This window comes from Poecilia reticulata, linkage group LG19 (assembly GCF_000633615.1).
Source record: "Poecilia reticulata strain Guanapo linkage group LG19, Guppy_female_1.0+MT, whole genome shotgun sequence".
Lineage (NCBI taxonomy): Eukaryota > Metazoa > Chordata > Actinopteri > Cyprinodontiformes > Poeciliidae > Poecilia > Poecilia reticulata.
In genome coordinates this window covers 22,375,665-22,401,168 of record NC_024349.1, presented here as the reverse complement: position 1 = coordinate 22,401,168, position 25,504 = coordinate 22,375,665, and the positions used below count along the sequence as shown (strand labels likewise).

The following is a 25,504-nucleotide window of genomic DNA, read 5'->3' as shown; positions in this document are numbered from 1 at the left end:
TGTGAGTTGTGGAGCATGTCGGTAACCTAGAGCAGTGGTGCGGTGAGTTTGACTCTAGACCCGGCCCGACCCGGCCCAGTCACCTCACCCTCTAATAGATGTATCTCCTTCCCTCCCTCTTTCCATCCTACCCTTAACTGATCTCCTCTCTCACCCTTCTTCATCTAACTTTCCCGTCTTTTTTTTCCTCTCTTGTCCCGCCTCCCTTCCTCTCCTCTACCTAACATGTGCACCCCTTCCCCCCCTTCTGCCTCTCCCCCCTCCTCTTTTCGCCGCTGTCTCTGCTTCTGGTGATGTAGATAGTGTTGTCGTCTCTGCGCTACGGCATAATCTCGGGGTCCTGGGTGGAGCAGGTTCACCTGTGGCGTTTCAAGGGCGTCATTCAGTGCCTGCCCATTATCGCCACAACCTTCTGCTGTCACCCGTAAGTAAACCCCACCCCCACCCCCAATAACACCACGGTAAGGGCAGAGAGTGAAGGAAACTTTGCTCTCCCTAAATCCTTCCTCATGTTCCCACCTGAACCTTCTGTATACTCCTGTCCTTCATCCCCATCATTCATTTACCTTTTCTGGTTTGAGCTGTGTGTGTGCGTGTGTGTGTGTCTTTGGTGGCAGTAGTAGTAAGGCAGAGGGGTTTAACCAAGTTTTTTGGTGCATCTCCACCCAGAATGAATCATAGTGTTCTGGATGTGGTGGATTTTTTTTGAAGGAGCAAGACAAAGGAAACGCATGCTGGTGAAAAACCTGTTAGGTTGTCGCCCAAAAGCCTCCAGTTTTCCCCAGCTCTCTATTTGACTCATTCTGTCCGATTCCGACGGGTTTTTCATCCAGGACGCGGCTTCCTTCCATTTCTGTCTCTTCATGTTTTCTGATTTTCTTCACCCAATGATTGTGACGAAAAAATCAGCGAGCTGTCGACATGGACACCATCCTACTTTTTCCTCTATGCTCTTCATGTCCTCCATCCATTTGTATTCATTTGGTCTGGGCTGTAACCCCCGCTCCCCCTCCCTCCCCTCCGCCTCCTTCCCCTCAGATGGTGCTGTCCTCGTTCAAACACGGGCTGCTCAGCGGCTGGTGGCTAGGGCAGGTCTATGTGGTGCGCTGGGAGGGTGTTTTTCGCTGTATCCCTATCTGTGGGATGGCCTTCGCCTGCCAGTCGTAAGTACTGCTCTCCCCCCATTGCCCTACTTCAGGATAACGTCATAAAGCTGATTTGAAAAGTTTTTGTCCAGCTCCAGATTTTGAATTTATTTTATATCAGAACTTGATAGGTATGGGCTGATACGAGAATCTCATAGTATCATCACCTTGAGTAAAAAAAATAAAATATCTGGTTTTATTTAAGACAGAAATGTGACTGTTTGTGTTCTCTGTGAATGGGGGAATATGAACAGAAAAAAAAAGTTTTTATTTCCTGTTTGGAAACAATTTCAATAATGATCTTAAAGTTTCAAATCAACAGTTCAGCTTCTGATGTCTGTCGCAAAAAAACAGTACAAATTCAAATAAAAAATATTATTAACTGATTAGATTTATTGTCAAAAGCATAAATTAAATAAATACAGTATTTCTTAAACCAGGGGTGTCCAAAATGGGTTTTGGTTTCCACCCATGGCCCCGTGTTGCAGTTAGTTAATAAAATCCCCCAAAAATAAAGTGCTGTATTTAATTATTATCAGAGTTGGCTAAATATGCCTGTTTAGTTTTTTGCTGAGCTGGCTAAAAAAGAAAATATATAGATATATATAATTTATTTCTGCATTTTTGATTAATATTATTTATATATTTATCTCATGGACACTTTGGACTTGATGATTTAGGTCTATGTGATAATGATGTTTTGAATTACAAGGAAACCAGTAAAAATAACGGGCAGCATACAGATGCTCCAAACCCCCACATAGTACCGTACTGCATAAAATGAAAAATATGTTTCAGTACAAGCATACAATAATGCTTGTACTGAAACAAGCAAGCAGTGATGTAAATATCACTGCTTCATCTTGTTAAAAAGGTTGTCCCACATACTGCCTGATAAAAATTCTTTCATTTTGAATTGAAAAACCTACTGTCTTAATTGTTTTTCCCCTAATTTGTTTCTCGGTAAAATATCATAATTGATATTGAGATGATAACTGTTGTCTTAATTATTAATAGTAATTGTAATAATAATTATAATAACACATTCAATCATAACAATAATGATAATCAGTTTACAATTACCAGTGTAGCTAATTAATTATTAAACACACCTTAGCAAGAATGTTTGGAGCAGGAAATGGGTCCCATTAGTCCCTTTTGTCTTCCTCACAAACAGAGTGAAAAGTGTTGTAGGCTTTTATAATCCAGCTGATTAGCAGTGTGCAGCAACATATGATCCATACAAGTAGAGAAAACTCATATTTCCCTGGCACCTCATTAAAAACCCTCTGATAAGATACTGAAGATTTAAAACTTAGTGTTCTTTGATACTGGCCCATGTTTAGTCCCTAAAGATAGTCCAGAGTAATTTAAGGTCTCTTTTTGTTTACTCGTGTCATTTTCAAGGATTTAAGGATTTAGGTTGAGTTTGTCAAGAGGGGAAAAAAAAAAACATTTGAGGATTTAAAAGGCAAGGTTATGTTGAAAAACTGTTTGCCGTAGTCAAATTTCTCTGCGCTTAAAAGCAAACATAAGCGATCAAAAACTACCTTCGCATTCCAGTGAAGTTCCCCCCAGTGAGTGTAGTAATCGCTCTGAGCTGCCGCATTTCTTCCCTTTCATCCCTCTGCTGGTTCAATCAGTGCCTCCTTTGTGCACTGATTGTGCACTACCGTCGCTGCTTGCCCTGGGTGTGCGCCGGCTTTGCGCGGGTGGTGGGGCCGCCCGGACTGACCTAATGGATGGAGTTTGTGTTGGATGTGAATGCAGCATTGGGGAAGGATTTAGGGGACTGTTATGGTGAGATCATTACGGGGCAGATGTTTGGGCGGCGGTGTTTTTGTTTTGTGTGAGAGTAAGTGAGTAAAACTGTTGGGAGGGGGCGGTGGCTGTAAGCCTGGAGACCTAAACCTGACTTGAATTAATGTAATGACAGAGCTAACTAAACATGGTGTGGTGGGCATGCGCATGTCACCCCAAAACAAAGAAAACATGCACTTGTGTGTGTCTGCGTGAGCGTTGTTGTGCTAAGTGATATTTGGCAGAGGGGTGGGTGGGGGGAATTTCTTGGCCTGTGGTCACACTGAGCAAGGCAAGCACTCACTCAGCTTCAGCCAAACCACTAATCAACGCCTTGGACTGCCGCCATCTTACAGACACACTGATGTATTCACGGGCTGATTAAACAGCTCTTAGCACATTGGATTTTTATTACGTTCATGAAATGTGTTTATTTTCAGCTAGAACATTACTTAACATCGCCATTATGACGTGGTGGGAGCTGGCCCTGTGGTTTTTTTTTTGGAAGTAGAATAATGTGGAATGCTTGGCTCCTGTTAGGGACACGTTAAAGTGTGCAGTAGAAGCCATCCCTCTGAGAGGGGCCGGTGGCAAAAGGTTGGAAATCAGCTCAAAATGTCTGGGTATCCATCATATGCAAAAAGTCAAAGAAACTGTTGGATTTATAGAAAGGTCCACGGAGCAGAAAGTGTGCAGGAAAAAAAACTTTGATAGAACTAGGAAAGAATTGTAGTTCATCTTGTTTGCACTTGGTACTCAGAAGTGAACAGTTCCAATTCAGAAAATCAAACAATTGTTTGAAAATCTGACTGAACTTGTCAGTCCAGGGTTTCCCTCAGTGTATTATAAGCCTGGCGGGCCACCATGCTTTACTTGTGCCCCACCAGGCTAAGCATTGCTTTTTTTTTTTTTTTAAGTCTTTTTAAAATGTTTGCATTTTTTAAGTCTTTATAGTTAGTGTTCAGGTATTAATCTCCCATCTTTCAATAGTACATAATTATTAAGTGATATTTTCAAATTTCTTGTTAACTTCAAAGATTTTTTAACTCAAAAACACAACGGCCCGCTGGATGAATGACTGCCCTAGCGCCCAACCACTGGGCTTAGCAAGTTCTCTGGGGGAAACCTTGCAGTCACAGCAATAGAAAGTGAGCACTGTTGGTTTAAGGTATCACATTATCATCTTTAAAGGCTACGCACCCCAGGTAAGTACCAGCTTTTGTAATGAACAAATCCGAGACCATTATAAATAATTCCAAGCACTTTTTCACCTGAGAATACAATTCGTGTGATGGATCTGCTGATGTAAAAAATAAAAAGCTGCAATAGCCTGGTTGCATAAGTGCGCACATGATGAAACAAATCCCTTAACGAAGCGTCTTCTGATTCGGTTTCCGCATTGAGTCTTCCTGTGTTGCACTAGCTACCAATTACAGTAAATCTGATTAACCTGTAATGATATTCAGCTGAAATATGTGGATTTTTCATCTTGTGTTGTGGAAAACATTTGCATTCTTTAACTCAAGCCATCGTTTTCAGACAGGAATGTGTGTGATTGCACACACATTCTTGTGTGCAATCACAAGAATGTCATTGCACAAAAGTATCAGCCAGGAGAAGGGTACAAATGGCTCCACTGCTTTATTAATGCACCATAGTTTATATAATGAATTGATAATTTTCACTAATTGAAGGTTTGCCAATAGCTGCTGCAGCTGGTGCGGTTCTCTTTCGCACTGCATTTGTCAAATGATCCAAAACCTGTTGACTTCCTGTTGGGGGCGCTGCACCAAGAGCCACTGAAGGAAACATAAAAACCTCTGAAGAAGAACAACTTCCTTCTTCATAAAATGTGAACAAAAGTGGAGTGGCTTCAGATTTTATTGGTTTTAGTAATTCTTTGTCTTTGGCAAAAGACCATCAATCATTTCTCCTGCTAGCGGGAGACTCACTTGTTTTTGGGGTATTTACCCAGAATGCCCTGCACTGTGGTTCACTTTCTGCTTCTGCAGCAGTCTCCAGTCTGCTTGGCATTCGCACATGAATTTGAATCATACCAGAGTTCACTTCACTTCAGCTGAACTGAGATCTCAGTTACCAACGTTTGCTTCTTTGTTCTGAGTCAGAGTTCGATTTCGCTTGTTCACATCTCCCCAAACAAACCAGACTTTCTAGGCACACAAACTAAATTTTCGATTAAAGTGAACTGAGCAGACCTGGTTTGAATGCACCCTAGATTTTATAGAACTTTTGCAGTGTAGAGAGCATAAACATTGCCAGGAAAGATTTGGTGTGTTGATAGTCTACTGCCAGAGAAGTTCTGAAATTGAATAAAGAGGAGTTTTAAAAATTGCGTACATATTTATCCATCCACTTTCTTGCACCTTTTTTTTTTTTCATTACAGCAGAATTGTTTCTTTGTCAACTGAATAGTACAGAACAAATGTCCCACTATATGTGAGTAAAAGAGTTCAGAATAATTTATCCTGGTCTCACTTTTGTTTTTGTTTTCACAGTGGCATGTTGACTTTTGAGAGCAGTTGTAGAATGAAAAAAAATTGCTACTGTCTTGAATAGCTAACGGTATCTGCATCCAAAACAAGCTAATTGTGTTCTGAGAACAAATGGGTTTCTAAAAATCTGAAAACAGCTGGTGTTTCCTGACTATTTAGCTTCAGTGCGTCACAATTTTTTAGATGTATCTTTTCATCTTTTAACCTGATGCACAGTGAAACATGTCATTCCTGTAAATTTGAAGAATTCCTCCACCACATCTCCCCAGTTTCATCAGAGGACATCAGCCTTCCAGGAAGGACGGTTGAGTGACCATTAGATGCTTGCTGTTTCATTTAATGTTGGCGGAAAGATTTATTGGCTCACACATTAAAAAAAAGAAAAAGTGTTAAGAGATAGCATCCTGGTAAGGCTGGAGCTAATAAAAATCAGTGTGTGTGAAAGTGAGACAGGCTGAGAAAGAACAAGAGGAGGAGAAAGTTACGGCGTCTTGCTTCCCGTCTTGTTTCTGCTCCGTGGCTCTTCTTTTGTACCGAAGAAAGGAGGTGAGGGGGGAAAAAAGTCTGCCAGGGAAGTTTATAATGCTCTAAAACCTGCCAGGCACTGGCTTTTATATATAAAACCTGTAAATTTACTGGTTAATGTGTCAATGGTCCCCTCCACACAGCTGCCCCCTGCTACAGCACAGAGCAGGAAATGATGGCAAGAGAGGAGCAATTTCACATTTTACCTCGGCCAGCCTTGACTACTGTCACCTATTCTGTGTCACACACACACTGTTGGCATTTTGTATGCCCTTCATCGCACTTCCATCCCATGTCTTTCGTTTACGAACATTTTGCATGAACTAACAAACTTCTGGCTTTTCACATCTTGACTTGGAAATCCACAGATGCATGAGCTTTGAGATGCGATTTTTAGTTCTCTGGAATCCAGACAGAAAGTTCCCTTAAGATAGAACGTGAAAAACGACTTGCTCAGTGTCTGACGTCATATTTGTGTGATTTAATCCCAAACTCCAGAAAATCTCACTCAAGTGCTCAGGCGTGATAAGTGCTCAGTACAAGACAATTCACTTTTTCTCAAGATGATATACAAATGTATACATAACCCTAACAGTGCCAGCTGTGAAAAAAGAGGTTTGTGGAAGAAAAATGTCAGTAAGGTTACGTAAGGACTAGTGATGTTTTCATAAGTGGCTCCTTCCACATATGTAGATATGAAATGATGCAAAAATGTTGGAGCTTGAAAACCAACTATTTAACACAGTGTTTCTCAACCTTTTTCAGCCCAACGCCCCCCTAGCCTTTATCCAGGTCCCTCACCGCCCGCACCAAAGAATTTGCAGGCTACTTTGCACTGACCATTATTTTATCATTAATATTACTATCACTATTGTAGACGTTTTGATTTTTATGCTTGTTTCTGTATTTATCATCAAAAATAATTTCCCAGAGAACAAAAAAGTCATGGGAATAGAAATTATTTTCACAGGTGTCTACAAAAAATGCAATGAACATTCAAGTTAAAATTGGTAGGCCTAACAGCAGCCAATCAGAGTGGAAAAATATTCTTATTCTGTGTCATTTTCTAGTTGTTAAATATTTCACAAAATGACCAAATAAAAAATATACAACATGCCAGTTTAAACTTTGAACTATTTGCAAAACGACTGAGCTCTGCAACATTAAAACATGGATAGAACTGTAACTACATTAATCATAGCTCTTCTTCTCTTCAGTGTTTGTCAGTTTCTGGTGGTGCAGCTCTGTGCTGCCTTCAGGAGAATGGGACATCAGAGTATCATCCATAAAACATCACCCACATGGCATTTATTGTKCAAACCAGAGCTTTCAGTGGAAAAACAAAAGTTCCAGGTCCTTTTAATGCCATACAAATATGAGACAGAAACATGGATTATATCTTTATATAGACCTGTCTATTGATTATAGATTAATAGTTTTACTGGACATAAATTACTAAGAACAAATCTGGTTCTTAATCAAATTCTAATGAGTCAAATTGAAAGTGTCATGGAGTCATCAGCCTCATGACATTAACACTGACATGAAAAATAATATTGAAGAAACAAATATATCAAATCTAATTAAAAACATAAATAAGTGATCAGTTCTTTACTGTTAAGGTCTGTAAGATATTTATTCTCAGTATTAGATGTGGTCTCAACAAACCCATGACATTTCAACAATATTATTTTACCTTTTATCTGGAAATAGTGTCTACAGTCCTCTGTATTAATTATTGCTCGAAAGGTCTTACCATATCAGTTTATTCCTCTGTATTTACTTGAGTCTTGAGTTTCTTAGTTTATTCTTGTATTTTGTTCTTCATTCATTTCCATTTAATTTCCTTTGATTAGTATTGTCCTCTCTTGGTTTATTTCTATGTCCACTTTAGTTTCTTTCCTGTTGCTAGATTTATTTTATCATTTATCCATTATAAGATGAATAATATAAGACGAATAATTTTCACTCATCACCGGCTGCGCTGCCTAATCGTCATGTTTCACATCATGTGTTGATTTTTCACTGTTCAGTGTCGGATTCTCTGTTTTTATGCCATAATTCACATATAGTTCGTTGCTCCGTTTTATGTCCCGCTTCTCCTGTTTCAGAGTTTTGCGCAATGTGCGTCTTTTTTTAAAGCCCCTAAGGTGCAGGGCGGTCGGGAAAAGGCAGACTGACATAAACCTTTTAAAACAACGGAAACAATTTCTGCATTCTGATTATTGAAATTTAAAAGTGCTGTGTTGTTCHRTCACCCCCGTTTCATACCGGAYCACTTACAGCACCGTGTTAACGCTATAAAATGAACGCTCTCTATCGTGGTATCACCCATGGAGGGATTTCTTTATTTTTTTATTTAAATGGGTTCATTTTTCAGAGGGAGGGAGTCGTGATTTTAGATTTTAGCGTGATTTTAGGAGAACGGAGCTGCGCCAAGAATCTAACAGAAGCTAACAAACACTGAGTAGAAGAAGAGCTGCCATCAATACAGTTGCAGCCAAGCATGATTCAATGTTACACAATACAGTTTTACCAAGTTGCTCAAAGTCTAAACTGGCATTGTTGTGCATTTAAGGTGTAAAGTTTACCTTCGACCAAACGCCCCCCAAAGGCATCCCAGCGCCCCCTTTTGTAAAAATGTCCGCCAGCGCCCCCTGCCGTCCTCTGAACGGCCCCTGGGGGGCGGTGCCGCCCACGTTGAGAACCGCTAATTTAAGAGAAATACTGTACGAAAGGGAAGAAAAGCCTTGTTTGGTCACTTAGATGAACATTTTACAAGTGCTTCAGATTTGACAAAACTCTTCAAAGCAGGTGTTAAAGTCTGATCTCTCCATTTCTTATTGTTTTTTGGCAGCTGGCACTAGCTGGGCTTTACATGTTTTCTGTGTAACATTTTGCAAAAAAAAGGATAAGACTGAGGCTGAGTAGGTTTTTATTCCCCATAATGTGAAGAGGAAAATAAAGCAGTCTGACTCAGGTAAACTGGAAGCACTACAGTTGCCTCGCAGTTGATAAAGGCTTCATTTGAACAATCTTCCTGATAAATTAGTCAAGTTTTAGTGGGATAAACAAAAGGAAGCAATAAGATCAGATGAGTGCACTTCTGACAAGGACAGGAGAAAAGAGATGCATCATTTGATTACTGAGAAGCACTAATGGCCCCCCATATGCCTGCTCATTAAAAAACTTTACAGAGCCAATCCCGGTATTAAATCTGGAATGAGTGGCTGTGAAGATTGTCATGTTGTCAGCTGTCAGGGCGGGAAAATAAACAACACAATTTCCTCAACATCTGTGGAACCACGCTCCCCCTGACCTCCTGAGTTAGATCTGGAATGGTGGAGTGCCTCTTCTCAGATCAGGGTGTAGCTGTGTGATAGCGCAGGCAGCATGCGAGCCGCAGAACAGCAGCTCCAGCATGGCGTTGCGTGAAGCGGCATGCCGAGTTTTGTCGTTTTGGCCTGCTTGTTCCTCACAGGCAGGTGCTGCCAACGTACGATAGCCTGGACGAGCCGTCAGTCAAACGCATGAGCACCATCTTCACCTCCGCCCTCAACGTGGTCACCATCTTCTACATCACCGTGAGTAGAGCCGGCACTTCTCTTCACACCTGCCACTCTCAGCGTTAGCTCCATCTTTGCTATTGGAGCATTTGCTTTTAGCAGCAACTAGGAGTGCACTGATCGCAGTTTACTGGCCAATCACAGATCTTTAAAGGGGCAGTATTATGTGTTTTCCAGACACATAGTGGCATTTTATAGCATAATCAATTAACTACGTTAATTTCAGTTGTTATGAAAATGCTATAAATTTCAAATTGGACTTAAAAGAAATTTTACTTCGTAACTTATCGTCTTGAAATTGGACCTCTGTCTCTTTAAAAACTTTTGCTCTTTCTGGAACTCCGCCTTTCAGGACGTCATCACAACATGGCGCCTCTATTAACCCTTTAGTTGAGAAGTAGCTACTATAATGAGCTCAGCAGATGTGCAGTTCCACCAGGTGTTTGCTAATTGCTGCTGGCTAGTCTGAAGGAGCTGAATAGGGGAGAGCTGCTCAGTGAGGTGGAGGAAGCTTGGAAACTGCAGCTCGGAGGAGGAGCTATGTCTCGAAGGCGGGGCTAGGTCCACCCAGACGTTTTGCACACCTCAGTGGTTGCCATGAAGATCAAAGGATTTCTCAAACATGCTTGAAAGAATCAAAGCAACACTCCAGATGTAACATGATGTAAAGCTCACAAAAGGGGATTTTACATAATACTTTCAAAGATGTGACTTGCCATTTTTTAGGGGGGAGGAAGAGGTTGTCCTGAAAAGTCACTAAATATAGCAAAAGGTTCCTAAGGTGTCTAATAATCTGTTGGGAGGGTTTGTCAATCAACTCTCTCAGAGGGGACAGTAGCTGATTTTCAGACATTTGTATCATCCATCCAAATTATTGATGCACCCCAAGTAACACCTTTGAAACGTTCAAACATGGAAAGAAAAAAAACTTTTTTTCTTTTTGTTTTGTCCCACCCTCCTCAACACTACATCCTCTGTTTTCCTCTCCACCAGGTGGGCTTCTTCGGCTACGTCAGCTTCACAGAGAACATCGCTGGCAACGTGCTCATGAACTTTCCATCCAACCTGGTGACGGAAATGATCCGGGTGGGCTTCATGATGTCTGTGGCCGTTGGATTCCCCATGATGATCCTGCCCTGCCGCCAGGCCATCAACACCATGCTGTTTGAGCAGCAGGTAGGGTCAGAAAACGTTTTCACTCACCATCAGAAGGCTGTTTGGGGGCGTCATCCATTTGCAGACATTTGAGTTGAAGTTGCCTTCAGAAACTATTCACACCCTTGTGTTTTCTTTCTTTTTACACCTTATTAGTTACAACCACATATTTCAGTGTATTTTATTGGAGAAAATACACTCCAATAAAATACAACTACAAACCCACTGAGAAAACACAAAAAGAGAGGAAATATGAGAATTGTAAGTTTCTAGATGTCCGAAGCTGGTTAAAAACCGGCATCCAGTAGTGTTGACTCAGCGAAGCCCGATACAAACAGGCCAGGCTTCAATTTAACAACTATGCTCTTGTCTGTGTTTGTCTATTACATCACATTCCAATACAATATGTTAAAGCCCGTGGGTGTGAAGTGTATAAAAGTTATGAATACTTTGGAGAAGCACTTATGGAACGTTAATGATAGACTTTAGGTGTCCAGATACAATTTTTTCTCTTCTGATATGATACGGATATTACAGGTTCCAGTATTGGCCGATACTGATATTGACCCGATGCCATATCAGCACAGATGGATACTTTATTACTTATTTTATAGTGTGATGTTAGCAAAGACTTGATCAAGTGATATTAAGACTAAATGTTGGAATAGTGCTTCCAACAGTATGCTTATGTAGGAGATTGTAGATGCAGGCCGATATAATCCCATACCTTTTTTTTTGGCTGATTTCAGACCGATTTCTAATATCAGATGGGGACAACCCTGCGATAGACTTCTTTCATTTACCCTCAAGACACAAAAATCACCTTCAGTTTTGTAGATTTTTAGTTTAGTTACCCTGAGTGGTTTATTAATTTTTTTTTCTCCAATCTGACTTCTGGTTCCGTCTGACAGCAGAAAGATGGGACATTTGCTGCCGGAGGTTACATGCCCCCTCTGCGCTTCAAGATGATCACCCTCTGCATTGTTTTTGGCACCATGCTGGGAGGCATTCTCATCCCTAATGGTACGTCCTGTGTGTGTGTGTGTGTGTGTGTGTGTGTGTGTGTGTGTGTGTGTGTGTGTGTGTGTGTGTGTGTGTGTGTGTGCGTGCGCACGCGTGTGCGTGCGTGCCATTGATTGAAGGGTATAAAACTGTGTGTGTGTGTCTGTGTGTGTATTTTTGTGGACGTCTTTAAGGTGCATGTGTTCCTTTCTGTGGGCGGGGTAGCTGGGGAGCTTTACGATGTGTGTGAATGTGACTTTACGAGTCAGTGACTGTCACACTCTAACACAGTCTTTAAATCAGGGGCCCAACTTTTATCTCCTTTTAGATGGGCTGACGGTTAGATAGGGCTGTTATTCTCCCCAGCTCTCTCTCTTTCTCTCTCTCTCTCACACAGACACATATAAAATCACACAAAGACAAGTTCACATACACACCAGTACTGGCTCTCTGTCAGCTTCTTTAGTTGCTTTACCGCTCACAAACAACTCCAAAATGTTAGAGATGAAAAGGTTGGAAGGTTAGCGTTACTTTCCACTTCATTTCATCGTTTTTAGTTAGTCGCTGTTTCTTAAAAGTCTGATTGGTTGCTCATGCACGTGGACATACACACAAGGGTGTGGGGTGTGTTTGTGTATCTAATCAGACTAATAGACTGAGGAGAAATGCAGCGAGGACCCCGGGGAGAATGGACACTAAACCTGAGCAGAACAATCTGGTGTCCGTCCCCTAAATGGAGGGGTTCCTGGGGCCCCTTGGCCAGCACAGCGCTCCTTGGTGGCAGAGCCTGGACTCCTGGTCCGCTGCGCCCTGCCAACAGCAGCAGCCATTAATGATGGCAGACACAAGGTTAAATCTACAGAGGATTTAGTTTAGCATAAAGTGCTGGACAGAACACTCAGTGAAGCTTTAGTCATGTTTTCAAAATTAAACACGGAATTATTTGAAATAGACTACTTCATTCACCATTGTATGATTTTTATTTGATAGAACTCTTTTTTTTTTTAACCTTTTCTGCAGATTTTTACTAGACTTTAAGCTTCCTGCTAAGAATTCTCTCATTGTTTTGATGGTTTCTTGGTAAATTTAGGCCACACTTGAAAATTGACTTAGTGATATGGAAGCTCATTTCCACCTGAAAAAAAAAAGTCCAACATAAATTTGACTGTCATAATTATGAGCCGCTCAGTTTCTATAAGGAGGCCTGCTTCTATGGAAGCCCATTTCTCATAATCATTACTTTGAATCTCAAAATTATGACTTAGGAAATCAAAATTACGGCTGAATCTCGAAAATTGTGACTTTAACAGTTGAAATTATGACTTTGTATCTCGTACTTGACTTTGAAAATCGAAATTGTCACTTTGTATCTCAAAATTGACTTTGAGAGCCAGTTTTAAAAAGATGCAAAATTATAACCTTGTATCTCATAATTATGACTGAAAGTCAAAATTATGACTGTCTCATGATTATGACTGAAAGTTGAAATTATGACTTTTTATATCATAATTATGACTCTGAAAGTTGAAATTCCAACTTTCTGTTGGGCTTTTCTTTTTTTCTGCCATGGTGGAAATGGCCTCCCGTGAACTGCTGAACTGCTGCTCATCTCTGTGTTTGTCTCTTGACAGTGGAAACCATCCTGGGTCTGACCGGTGCCACCATGGGCAGCCTCATATGCTTCATATGTCCCGCTCTCATCTACAGGAAGATTCAGAAGAATGGCTTCATTTCTCAGGTTTTTCCTTCTTTGAAAGTTTATTCATCCTGTTGAACTTTGTCACGTTTCATCATAATGCCACCATAAATTTTAAAGTTGTTCTGCTGAGATTTTAGGCGGTAAACCAACAATTGAAACTCTAAGCTTTTATTCATGAGACACTAAATAGCTACTACAGGTGATTTGTTATTTATAAATAACCAGCATTTTTTGTTCTCTTTTTAGATTTTTAAATTAAAGAAAAATCTTTATCAAAACTTCCAACATAATAACAAATGTACATTTAAAAATTATTAATGACACTTTGTGTCCTTCTTTTCTGGAAGTTCTGACTGTGAGGGCGCACTTTTTCCGTCTATAATCAGACATTTAAGCGACTTGAAACCATTCCTTCCTCCCTGGCACCTCCAGACCCGGACCCCCATCCGGACCGGTTCGGGGGGGCAGCCGCCCCCCCAGCTTCCCTATAGCTCCGCCCCTGGTTCACAGAACAAATGTGACTAGTATCCAACTTTTTCACAACAGTCTAAATGGCCAAATTTCAGTCTTTTCACCCCTCAAAAAATCTAAGTTGTGCAGCTTCCATATGTGGGACTAATTCTGATACGTATCTGATTGTTTTAAGTGTCTTCAGTCTCAGCCTTGCATTTAATCAGATTTTCACGTTGTTGACGTGAGACGTGCGTCATAATTCTGCACCAGAAGAAGCCAGGCCAGACGTAAACAATTGCTGGAAAAAAATCTGAATCATGAAATTGTGACTTGTGGAGCAGTTCGTGCTCCACAAAAGGCCGTTGTTATTAGTTGTTCTTTCTTTTTATTAGCTTCCCTCGTGTTGTTTTGATCTGGTGACAGTCCTGTAAGCTCCCACTGCTTTAAAACCCAGCCATAAACGTCGGCATCCCTTATTACTGTGTGACATCTGCCGCCGCCTTCTGTGCATTCAGGTTGCTTTGGGGTTGTGACATCCAGTTTAATGAACCACCGCCCATGCAAAAAAAATAATAAAGAAATCAGAAATCAGCATAAAGACCTGCTGTGTGAATGTAGCTTAATAGTTATCTTGTTGCCTGATGGTGAATCTCTACAGGGTCAAATAGTGGCTAAATGTGAAACACTTTGAAGAGGGGTAAATACTTTTGGTAAGTTGTGTGTGTGTGTGTGTGTGTGTGTGTGTGTGTGTGTGTGTGTGTGTGTGTGTGTGTGTGTGTGTGTGTGTGTGTGTGTGTGTGTCCTGTAGCTGGTCCTCTGCGTTGGCCTGGGAATCCTCCTGATCAGCACCTTCACCACACTCTCCGTCTCCAGCAGCAGCCCCAGCTACAAAGTCCCGGCTCCTCCTCCCCCGGCACCCAACAGGAACATGGCGCCTCCACCAAACCTCCCCGACCCGCACGGTAAAGATCATGACTTCCTCTAATGGCTGCCAGACACTTAGCCACTTGATGGACTGTAAATGAAAGTGGTTTTCTAATGAGCCGTGGAAACATTTACCTCAGTGGGCCAGAGCCGGAGCCGGAGCTGGGGCCGTCTGCTGAGTGTGAGATTGGCCAGCACCACTGCATGTCATTATTTTCTGTAAAACGCACCAGCAACAGAAAGGAGATGCTTGTTTCTTGTTTTGCTTTCAAATTCCAAAGGCTTGTGCAGCAGACTAAATGAGCTTTGTGGAGAAAAAATTTACCAGAGGCAAAGAGCTATTGAGATTAAAACTAAAGCACAGAACAGCTGCAGAAGAATGTTATTTTTTCTATTTCCCTGAGAAGAAAAGAGACAGCCAGGGTGACTGGTAGTCAGACAGGCAGGCAGGCAGGATGAGGAGATAACCTCTTGATAATATCTGAAAGCAGCGCTCAGTGCTTGACATTGATGAAGCGGGATTGATGCCCTTCAAACTCCAGCAATTTCTCTCAGCCCCTCTGCCTCTGTTCATTTCTCCTACCAGCCCCCAACCCCTTAAAACACACCATGTTCAGCCTCCTCTACCCTCATACCTCCTGTGGCAGCTAGAAAATGACTGCAGGCTCGACCTGTACGAAGCAAATGGATGCTGTGGGCTCAGAGGGAGCTGAAGCAAACCAATGAGACCTGGAGAACATTGTTTTATCTGGGTTTGCTGTTTTGGGGTAACACAGGAGTAAGAAGAGTCGTAAACTTCACAGTTCTTCATTATTTAAAAAAAATACAAAAAAGACAAAAACATTATTTTCCCAATTTATTTCCTCTAACATGTTTATTTTCTGTTTGTTGTAGGGTGTCAGCGCAACATCAAAAAGTCTTAAGATTAAATTAATGTATCTAAAATAAAGATAATTATTTAGTCTCATATGTAGGTATGTATGGTAGTTTATTTTTCTGGTGGGACTTTTCTGTCAGGCAATAGTTTTAGTCGCACGCAGACATCTTTATTCCGTTCTGTGACTCCAGGTGGTTGAGGCCATAGACGTAATATAAGGATAGACGCCTCATGGACCGCTCTCGCCTATTGTCGCTGACGAGATTTAGGGCGGCCATCTTGGAGCGGTACTCCACTCGCTGTTATGTGTTTAGCAGCACAATGACGTATCAGCGCATTTGATCGATTATAACACACTTTTTTGTTACTGGAAACCATATCAAACATCTGTCAAAGCTACATTTATAAACAATTGTATTTTTTAAGTATGTTTTTAATACATAGTTCAGCATATTTAAATATACTTAGTGGCTATAACAATAGAATAGGAATGAATATTTTGATATTGATGTATGATGAGCATATTACAAAGCACACAGCCGTTCATAATTTATTTAATAAATTATTTAGTAATATCAATACATATTTATATAACTATACAAACACAAATATATATATGTATGCACATACATATATATAGGTGTATATATAGCTATATGTTTTTCAGCGACGAGTTCTAGCTTCAGAGATTCAGCAGCTGAGATTGAGTCCAAAATCCGATGTGAGATTCATCCGTGCTGTACCGTGAATCCGTCTCTCTTTAAAAATATCTCCCTCTTCTTCCTCACATCGTGTCTTTAGGAAACCTTCAAAACAAAAACGGAAGATTTGGGAGCTATCTTACTTTTGACAGAATTACATATAAATAATAGTCTTTACCACCTGTGTAAACTTTACTGGTGAATGTTATAACACATAATATAAGTTTTATAATGTATGTTACATTGTTTCATTTCTAATGTAGGCTCTTGTGTCAGATAATCTAAGTCAATGTTAGAGAATAATAAAAAATTTTATATTTACAGAATCTCAGTTAGCCTTCATAGCGGGGCTGAACCCCGTATTACACCAATCACTGTAGCTAATATTAGCTGGTATCTCGCCGGTGGACATAAATACAGTAAAGTAATATTTCAGTCACAGAATATACACAATAATATGTCCACCTTACTTGTGAAATGTTGTTTGTGGAGCCCTCACATCAATTGTCCATCGATCCGAACAACAATATCCCTCAGTGCTGAGACATCTGCTGTTTTAGTCAAGTACACCTCGCTGCAGCAAACAGAAATAGCGCCCCCTTCACTTCCGGAGTGCAATGGTCCCATTTCCAAATAAAGTATGAGGCTGACAGTGGTCCGTCCCCGCCCCTTTCTGTTTGCTGCAGCGAGGACCTTCTCGTTTTGGTTGAGCAAAGTAGAAGGGACGACCGCTCCAAGATGGCCGCCGTATTTTCTGCGCCGGAGCAGCCAATGCGGGCGGGGTCTACTCTCATATTATGTCTACGGTTGAGGCTATCGCTAACTAGCTGCTTATAAGCCCTTGCTAGCTTTTTTCCTAAGTGCCAGTTGGTTGGACGAGTCGACGTCCGTCTTCGCCACCGACTAATTTCTATTGAAATAACCCGTTTGCTGCCACGTGCATTCTGGGCAAAAAAATGCTTGGCACAATATAAAAGTGACGCAATTTTCTTTTGTACATTTGTATCGTGATACAGGTATTTAATTTAATTCTTAAAAGTCTTAAAATTGAGTTGGTAAAACCTGCAGAAGCCTTGTATTATCCTCCTGGAGCAAACAATCCACCTGTTTTCTGTTAGTTTTAAATCGTCTTCACTCTTTTACTCTCAGACGAGGCGTCAGATATGTTGTTTTTGCATTTGCTGCCACCTAGTGGATCTTCGGAAATCAGCAGTTTGAAAACTAAAATACATGCATCTTTATAAATTGTATTATCAAAAAACTTATTAATTTTAGCAGTTTAAATCAAAAAGGGGAATTTGTATTTTACATAGATTAATTACACACAGAGTGTGTACATTCTTATGATGATTATGGCTGTCACTTAAAACCCCAAAATTTAAATTTAACACAAGACCAATAATAAGTTAGACAGAGGGTCATTTACAAGCCACAAACAAAAGTGTTCTGGAAGCAAACTTATTGGTGAAAAGTTGAGTAGACGGAAAAAGTAGCTTGATTTTCAACACAAATTAACACAAACTATATTAGTGCATGTTGAGTCTCCGTAACATACTGCAGGTGTTTGAGTTGATAAAGTTTTTCTTGTCCTCACAGATGATGCTGCGGTCAAAAAACCAGTAGAAATAGAGAAGCCTGTTCTTCCAGAAGGGAATGTGGTGCGGCCTGAGCCCCCCCAGATCAAAGGGCCCGTGGAGAGGGAGGAGGAGGAAGTGGTGCAGCTGGACCGCCCCGAGGCCGGTAAGGAAGCTGAAGCAAACTGTGAAACGGAGCAGATCCGGAGCCATTTACGCCCGCTGTCTGTTCACTCTGCCGCAGTTGTGGCAGAGGGGGAAGCCCACCGCCATGAACCGCCCATCCCTCAGGATGAAGTGAGGGTCAACTCCAGGAAGGACAAACCAGAGCTGGAAGAGAAGAAGCAAGCTGAAGAAGGGCTCAAAGCAGAGCCACAAAGGGATGAGCCGGGGCCCGACCTGAAGAAAGACAACAGCAAAGAACGAAACGCCGAAGAGGCTGCTGGAAGGAAGGAAGAGGGGAAGGCAGGTGGTCCGGTGGCGTCCAATGAGGTGCTGGAGAAGCCGGTCAGAGATGTGGGCAAGCAGGACTCTGCTGCACTGAAGGAGGTGGAAAAACCTGCCAAAGATCCTGCCAACGACAATGCAGCTGCAGCAGCCAATCAGGCAGCAGGAGCACCAGCCAAAGAAGCTGCCAAACAACCCAATGCTGCAGAAAAGGGTAAAGATTTTACAACTAGCAATATAGGGAATATGCAGCTATTCCCTTCTGTATGTTTTGTCCAATTTCTATGAAATTTCTGAACAGCTCCAGATGCTGAAGGAGAGCGTCACCCTGTGGCAGACGCTGGCGCAGCCGCAGACGGCGGCGCAGCTGCAGACAGCAAAGACACAGCAGACGAGAAGATGGACGGTAGGTTCAGCCTAATTTACTAAACATGAAGTTAGAAAAAGTGAGATGTGCAGAAATATAACGTGACAGAAGCAGCAGTAGGATACCAGAACCCAACTGGTCCAGCCTCTGTTTTACTGGGGATGAAGCCTGTCGCAATAAGCAATTAAGCAATGAATCGATTAATCACATAAACTAAAATGAACTTCACTCGTGATTTCTTAATATTTTTTAAAGTGAAATTTTGTTTACAGATGCGTCATAATCCATTTTACTTACAGTTTTGGTTTCAAGTGGTTTTTATTTCCGTTTCATTTTTGATATTTAAAATGTATTCCAGTTCCAGTGTGAAACGTTCCTTACAAGAAGATCACAGTTATTGGTCTTTGAGAGAGTTAACTGGCAGTATTATTCCATTACCAATATATGACTTGAAAATTGTCTCAACAATATTATCATTTATCACAATAATAACTGGAGCAATTTCTTGTCCAGCAAAATGTGTTTTGGAGAGCACTCTACATGTGCCTCTGTTCATTCTGAAAGCCTTACAATAAAACAATAGTTAGTTTAAAAATGTTCAATAAGATGTAGGGAATTCATTTGGTGAAATTTGACTCATTAAAAAGTTAAATGCTTAAGTATTCACACCCATTGAACTTTGACACATTGTGTCACGTTTCAAACTGTCAAACACGTTTCAAACATTTTGTCCGTTTGTCTTTAGTTGCAGCTGGATGAGTATCTGGGAACAACACCATTAAAATTCTGCCAGACTTTTAATAGAACATTCTTTGAAATAGTGCCTTGCTTGAAGGCTCATTAACGTGATCACAGAGGAAACTGGAATTAAACCCCAACTTTGTGACTATATCCCAGCTCCCCCAAAACGGTGGGTTTGTTTTTGATGGAAAACGTTCCAGTTGATTTGAATCCAGTTCATCCATCAGGCGCTCACTCTGAGTCATTTCTGATATTCAAGTTTGCTGCTCCCTGTATTTAAGTTTATTTCCATGATGGACTTTTCTTTAGAATTTCCTCAAACATTTTCATCTACCATGGCTGGTGGAGCGATACTTTACAACATCGCTAACATCTGAAGCTAACAGGCTAATGATTTAAAATGAATGGAAAACAAAACCTGCAGGATAACAAACAATGTTCTGAGATAGTCGACCACTCCGACGCTGTGATGCTCAGGCTCTGCCTCCCTACCTGTGCTGGTTTCCAGGTACGTTTCTACCCACTGATTTGGACAATCAGAGGAAACCATGTCAGAAACCCGGCCTGGTTCCCAAACAGCTTCCTGGAGTTAAAATCTAACTTTGATTCTTCTCTTCCTCTCTCTTTGCTTGTTGCACCTGAGGTGTTAGACACGCGGCGATCTGATTTTATTCCCTGATTCTTGGTGCACTCGGTTGTCTGATGTGGCTTGTTCTCTCTTATATTCTGTTGTTTACTTTTCTCCTCCTCTTAACGCCTTTCCTTTGTTTCCTTCTCTCTGGTGGATTCAAATGGCAGTGATAAAAAAGCTGGTTGCAGGTATGGACTCCCTCTTTCCTTCTAGTCTCTGTCACAGTCTGTCACCACACTCACTCATCAGCTGATCAGTAATCATTACTTTAACACGCGGCTCATTTTACTAACTGCTGCATTAGTTGAACAATGGTTGTGAATGGAGATGCACCAAGATGGAGATGGTTAAGTTTCCAACTTCCTCTGCTCTGAATGGTGACTGGCTGCCCCAAGGAAAATTTACAATCCTATTTTTAACAGTGATACCAATTTGTTTATTGAACTTTTTATTTTTAATCGGGGTAAAAGTATTGCTGACATAATTCTCTTCCAATGGAAAATCTTAATTACGAGACAAAGTATTGTTATTTTTGTGGCCATGCTTTTTTAATAAATAGACTTTTATTGGAAAGATGCCTTTCCAAAGACCTGAATCTTCATAACTTTCTGCTTGATTTTAGTTCCTTTTTTTATTATTTTCTTGGCCTGTAAACACTTTTGACTCGATAATTTTGACCCCCGTCTTAGAGCTACGGTAAAGCTCTACATTCTCCACGGAACACACAGATAACTGCTACGTTATTAGTGCTAACCCATTAATGATTAATATTAGATACTTTTTTTGTTTTCATTCTAAAAGTTCAAATCCTTTTTAACAGCTATTGTTTCTCACACAGTGTGACGTTTCCTCTAATATAAATATTACCGGCTCTCGTCAGGAAGGCTACAAAAACATGTCCATGTTTTCTAGATTTTGTTGCACTTTGAAGAATCAAAATGCTAAAAACTTGACCTGCAGGTGAACAACTGAACCTGGTGCATCTCTGTTAGTGAAGAACAGATCCTCCATCCACCTTCCCCTCTAACGTGTAGTTGAGTCCTCTCATTCCTGAGGCTGTGGTCTGTCACCCTGTACTCAGAAGTGTGTCTTGCTTCAGCTGGATGTGTGTGTGTCCGTGCAGAGGGCCAGGTGGACCACGCCGTGCTGCTGAATTTGATCAAGGAGCAGCAGGAGCAGCAGAAGAGGCTTCTGGACCAGCAGGAGAAGCTGCTGGCCGTCATAGAAGAGCAGCACAAGGAGATCCACCAGAAGCAGCCGGGCAGTGCGTACACACACACACACACACACACACACACACACACACACACACACACACACACACACACGCACACACATCACTGCTGGTCAGCTGATTTATACATGTGTTGAGCAGCTGTGAGTAATATTCCGCTGCCATATAATTGCAAAATTAATTTAACGTTTTGCTTAATGGAAATGTTTTTTGATGTTAGCAGAATTGTAGCTGTGTTTCCTTTGACCGTAGAATTGTGCAAATTACAAAAATTATTTTACTTGATGGAAATGTACCAGTTAAAAAAAATGTTTTTTTTGATAAAACATTTTTTGCAGTAGGATGAGGTGGCTTTTCAGCCGTATCTAAATAGATGTATTTTGCAAAACTGCGATGGAAACACTTTTTTTGCATCGCAAGATTCATGTGATCAACAGCAGGAGAAAACGATGATGAAGACAGGAAGTGGTGTTAGAAGTGGTGCGACGTCTTCTGATTGGCTGATAAATTGAATGTTTAGTGCCATGACTTAATTATGAATATATCTCATGTAAATGTTTAAATCCATCACTGCCATGATTTTAACGACTTATTGACAACAATAATTCATTATTTATTTTTGTGTGTGTAAGGAGCTACAGATGTTGAGGCAGAGAAGGGAGTCCAGGACGAAGGAGCGGGGAAAGCCAAAGATCCCGGCGTGAGATCAGAACCGAAGGCAGCAGCAGCTGGAGAACAAGATGCTGCTGCTGGGGAGCAGAGAGCGGCTCCAGCTGGGAACGCAGCAGGCGAGGCTGCTAAAGAAGCTGCTGCTGCTTACAAGGAGGACGCCAAAGCTGCACCAGGAGGAGAGTCTCAGCAGCAGCAGAGCGAGTTTGGGACCCGGGGGGTCCGGCTAGGGAAGAAAAAATCCACAGAGCCTCAAAATGATCAGGCATCTCAGGTCAAAGACGAAGAAAGAAAACTCGATAAGGAAAAAGAAGCGATGGAAAACCTTAAAAACGACGCACTGGACAAGGACAAGCTGGACGGAGACGGAAATAAAAAGACTGCCAGTGAGAACGAGCTGGAAAAGGAAAAACCTCAGAGGGAGATGATGGAGAAGGAAGTCCAAGCACGGCTGGCCAAGGAACTCCTGGAGAAGGAGGGACGGGGAAAACTGCAGTTAGAAAGAGAGAGAGCTGAAAGGGAGAGGATAGAGAGAGAGAGAGCTGAAAATGAGAGGATAGAGAGAGAGAGAGCTGAAAATGAGAGGATAGAGAGAGAAGTGGAGGCGCGGGTGGAAAAGGAACGGTTGGAACGAGAGAAGAGAGAGAAGCTGAACAGAGAGCAGGAGCTCGCTGAGAAGGCAAAGCATTCTGAGAAGCTCCAGGTTGATGATGAGATCAACGAGAAAGCAAAGAGAGAGCAGGAGGCGAAGGAGACTCAGGAGAGGCTGGAGCAGCTGCAGCGGGTTCTAGATGCCAGAAACGCCAAGGGAGACGAGGGCGAAGCTTTGAAAATGGGAGGAAGAGACCTGAAAGAGAAAGCTTCCTCCGAGGATGGCCCCGGAGCCGACGCCGACCCTGGGGCCGAGGAGCGCCTCCAGGGCTCCCATGAGACGGCCAGGGATCAGGGAGAGACGGATCTGAGGCGCAGGAAGAGAGCCCTGGGGCCCGGAGAGGCTGCAGGGCCCCCGGGGGACACCAGAGGATCCAGAGGGGTCCACGGCCTGGAGCCCCTCCTGGAGCTGGGGGGCCCAGACCTGCATGCTGCCCTGGAGCAGCAGCTGCTGGCCGGGGGAGTGTTGCACTCCAGACAGATTAAACAGGCTGCAGGGGAAGATGGAGCAGAATAACACACACACACACACACACACTCCTCCTCTCCAGCTTTACAGCACAAATCTGCAGAACCTCAGAACGCCGCTGCCTTCATCAGCCTCTGCTCCACAGCTGACTCAAAGTCTGCGCTACAGTCTGTAAATATTAACTTATTTTTGTCTCATATGAACATTCTGGAAAGGTCACTGTGTAAATAAAAATATCTATGCAAAATCTGTCATTTCTGAGCAGGAATATTCTGTATTTAATGTCAATATTTGTGTGGATGGAACTGCCTCTAGTTTTCACGCTCAGTTCCTGTTCTGTTAAACTCGGTTGAGTCTCTGTGCGTTGCAGCCTTATGAACAGCACATCAGCTGAACGTAGCTCGTTTCCTTGGTGCCTTCCCTTCAATATGCTGCAGAACAGACTATATGTGCAATTTTTTCCCCCACACTTTTTTCTCTTTTCTCCCTTCATTTTTCTACACATTAACAATGAAATGAAGGCGATGAGACGTGCGGTTTTTAAATCCTGACTGTATTTTCTGGTCTCTCCTGTGAAGATCAAGATCATTTTTACAAGCAGATTTTTCTATGTGTAATATTTTGCTTATAAAAAAATCCAATAAAAGATATTCAACATTATCGATTGCTGGTTTGTATAAATATCGACTGAAATGAAATAATTTGTCTTCCCTATCATAACATCACATCAAAGCTCCACTTGGAAAGTTTTCTCCCACAGATCAGTCCAGACGTGTCATCTGGTTTTCTTCTTGGCCTGGGAAACAAATAGTGAGAAAAGCTACTTATTAACCAATAATTCTAAGTCCATTAACACCATTTCCACCATTACGAACTGTAACTTACTGCATTTGTAAAACAGGTCTTTAGTGCCTCAAACTCTTTAGCACACACATCCTTCTTCAGCTCCTGTTTGCCAGTTGTTGTCGCAGCAACACACTTTCCATAAACGGCTGCCTACAGCAAAGGATTCAAATGAAACAAAGATAAGTCAGTCATATTATTTTTATCAAATTGCAGGGGATATTTAGTTTCACCTCTGAAGTAGAGTGTCCATTTTTATTCACTCCAGTTATGGTGATATTTCTATACGACTGCGTATTAAGTTAGGGGGAAAAAAGCCCGAGTAAATTTCCACTACAAAAAATGGATCTTGGTGATTTTCTAGAAAACATGGAAGTTTCTGACGATGAAAAGTAGAAAATTTTAATATTTTCTAGTGAATTTTGACTTGCCGAGCTCAGAAATATCCTTTTTATTTTCAAGAAAATTTCTGGGGTTTTTTATAGAAAAGTTTATACACGATGTCCCTGATATACTGTATGTCTATCAGGTTTGCACATCTAGGAAACTGAAACTTTGTCCTGTCTTCTTTGCTAAAAGAAAAAAAAAAGAAGCAAGCTTTGTTGGATTGGAATGATAAGTTTTGGGGATTTTTTTTTGTCTTTATTTTTACTGATTTTCATCTGAATCTAGGTCCGCTGCAGGTGGGCTGTATTTACAAATAAGATCCCGAGTGAAGCCAGTTTAATACTAGATTTTAATTAGGCTAATCAGATTAAAGGAATTGGATACAAATGCATGCCACACTTTGCAGTTTTGTGCTTTTTTTTGTGTAATATTTTCAATTAAGTGCTATTAAATCGCCCCCCCTTTTTTTAAGTGCACCTTATGACGCCTTTAATGAGGGAATTCGTATATTACAACCTACATCAAACTTATACAGGAATACAAAATGCTTTAAAAAGTGCATATGTTTGATACAAATTTAGTAAATGAGACTACAACCTTTAAATACACACGTTTTAATTAATATTTTTGTTAATATTAAAACAGCCCAGAATGCACAGTGGAATAAATATTTAGGAAACAGTGTAACAAACAAAGCACAGTGACCCAGTTCATCTGTTGGGGAATCCTAATGAAGGACAAACGGGTCATCAACAAGCCTCATCATGTTGGATTTTACCTCATCTGCACACTGAGCCAACAGCTCAGGGAACCGTCTCAATCTCTCTCGGCTACGACTCCATACATTTGACCCCGACATGCTTGGTCCTTTGTGTTTCACATCAACAACAGCAAAAAAAGAAATTCTGTAGTGCTTATTAGTTTATTAAACTCACGAACAAACCCAAAACCTGTTTAAAACAAAGATATCATCCAGTAGATAGTGTATTCATGCCCGCCATGGACAGCGCCATGTTGCAATCTCTGTTACATGAAGGAAAAAGGTCCGCCTGACAGTCTAAGTCTGATTGGCTCACATAGCTGTCAGTCAAAATGATGCCTGTGAAAACGTTATGGGCCGGGAGCCTTTCC

At 41.4% G+C, this 25,504-nt stretch overlaps 2 protein-coding genes across 6 annotated transcripts in view; one reads left to right on the top strand and one right to left on the bottom strand.

Annotated features, from left to right (window-relative positions):
• Window positions 1-23,803, top strand: part of slc38a10 (solute carrier family 38 member 10) — a 29,419-nt gene extending 5,616 nt beyond the window's left edge. The window contains exons 7-18 of one of the 5 annotated variants that reach the window (XM_008437815.2): window positions 1,039-1,163; window positions 9,465-9,567; window positions 10,543-10,725; window positions 11,616-11,727; window positions 13,338-13,444; window positions 14,667-14,820; window positions 17,957-18,100; window positions 18,179-18,595; window positions 18,683-18,787; window positions 20,288-20,308; window positions 21,244-21,384; window positions 21,987-23,803. In XM_008437815.2, the coding sequence (XP_008436037.1) occupies window positions 1,039-1,163; window positions 9,465-9,567; window positions 10,543-10,725; window positions 11,616-11,727; window positions 13,338-13,444; window positions 14,667-14,820; window positions 17,957-18,100; window positions 18,179-18,595; window positions 18,683-18,787; window positions 20,288-20,308; window positions 21,244-21,384; window positions 21,987-23,191 (2,817 nt within the window). In that variant the 3' untranslated portion in view covers window positions 23,192-23,803. Of the gene's footprint in view, window positions 1-299; window positions 425-1,038; window positions 1,164-9,464; window positions 9,568-10,542; window positions 10,726-11,615; window positions 11,728-13,337; window positions 13,445-14,666; window positions 14,821-17,956; window positions 18,101-18,178; window positions 18,596-18,682; window positions 18,788-20,287; window positions 20,309-21,243; window positions 21,385-21,986 lie in introns of all 5 variants that reach the window. The other 4 variants (XM_017310815.1, XM_017310814.1, XM_008437814.2 and 1 more) reach the window with 4 other exon arrangements.
• ndufaf8 (NADH:ubiquinone oxidoreductase complex assembly factor 8) lies at window positions 23,679-25,420 on the bottom strand. The gene is made up of 3 exons (XM_017310817.1): window positions 25,152-25,420; window positions 24,029-24,139; window positions 23,679-23,939 (listed from the first exon to the last, which is right to left on the bottom strand). The coding sequence occupies exons 1-3, from the start codon at window positions 25,230-25,232 to the stop codon at window positions 23,919-23,921; spliced, it is 213 nt and encodes a 70-aa protein (XP_017166306.1). The 5' UTR covers window positions 25,233-25,420; the 3' UTR covers window positions 23,679-23,918.
• Window positions 25,421-25,504: the final 84 nt, after the last annotated feature.

Excerpts from the sequence above, each read along its gene's own strand:
- ndufaf8 (XM_017310817.1), bottom strand. The coding sequence starts at position 25,232 with ATGTCGGGGTCAAATGTATGGAGTCGTAGCCGAGAGAGATTGAGACGG. Across the intron at positions 24,140-25,151 it reads TGGCTCAGTGTGCAGATGAG|GCAGCCGTTTATGGAAAGTG; the intron begins GTAAAATCCAAC and ends CCTTTGCTGTAG. Across the intron at positions 23,940-24,028 it reads AGACCTGTTTTACAAATGCA|GCCAAGAAGAAAACCAGATG; the intron begins GTAAGTTACAGT and ends TTTGTTTCCCAG.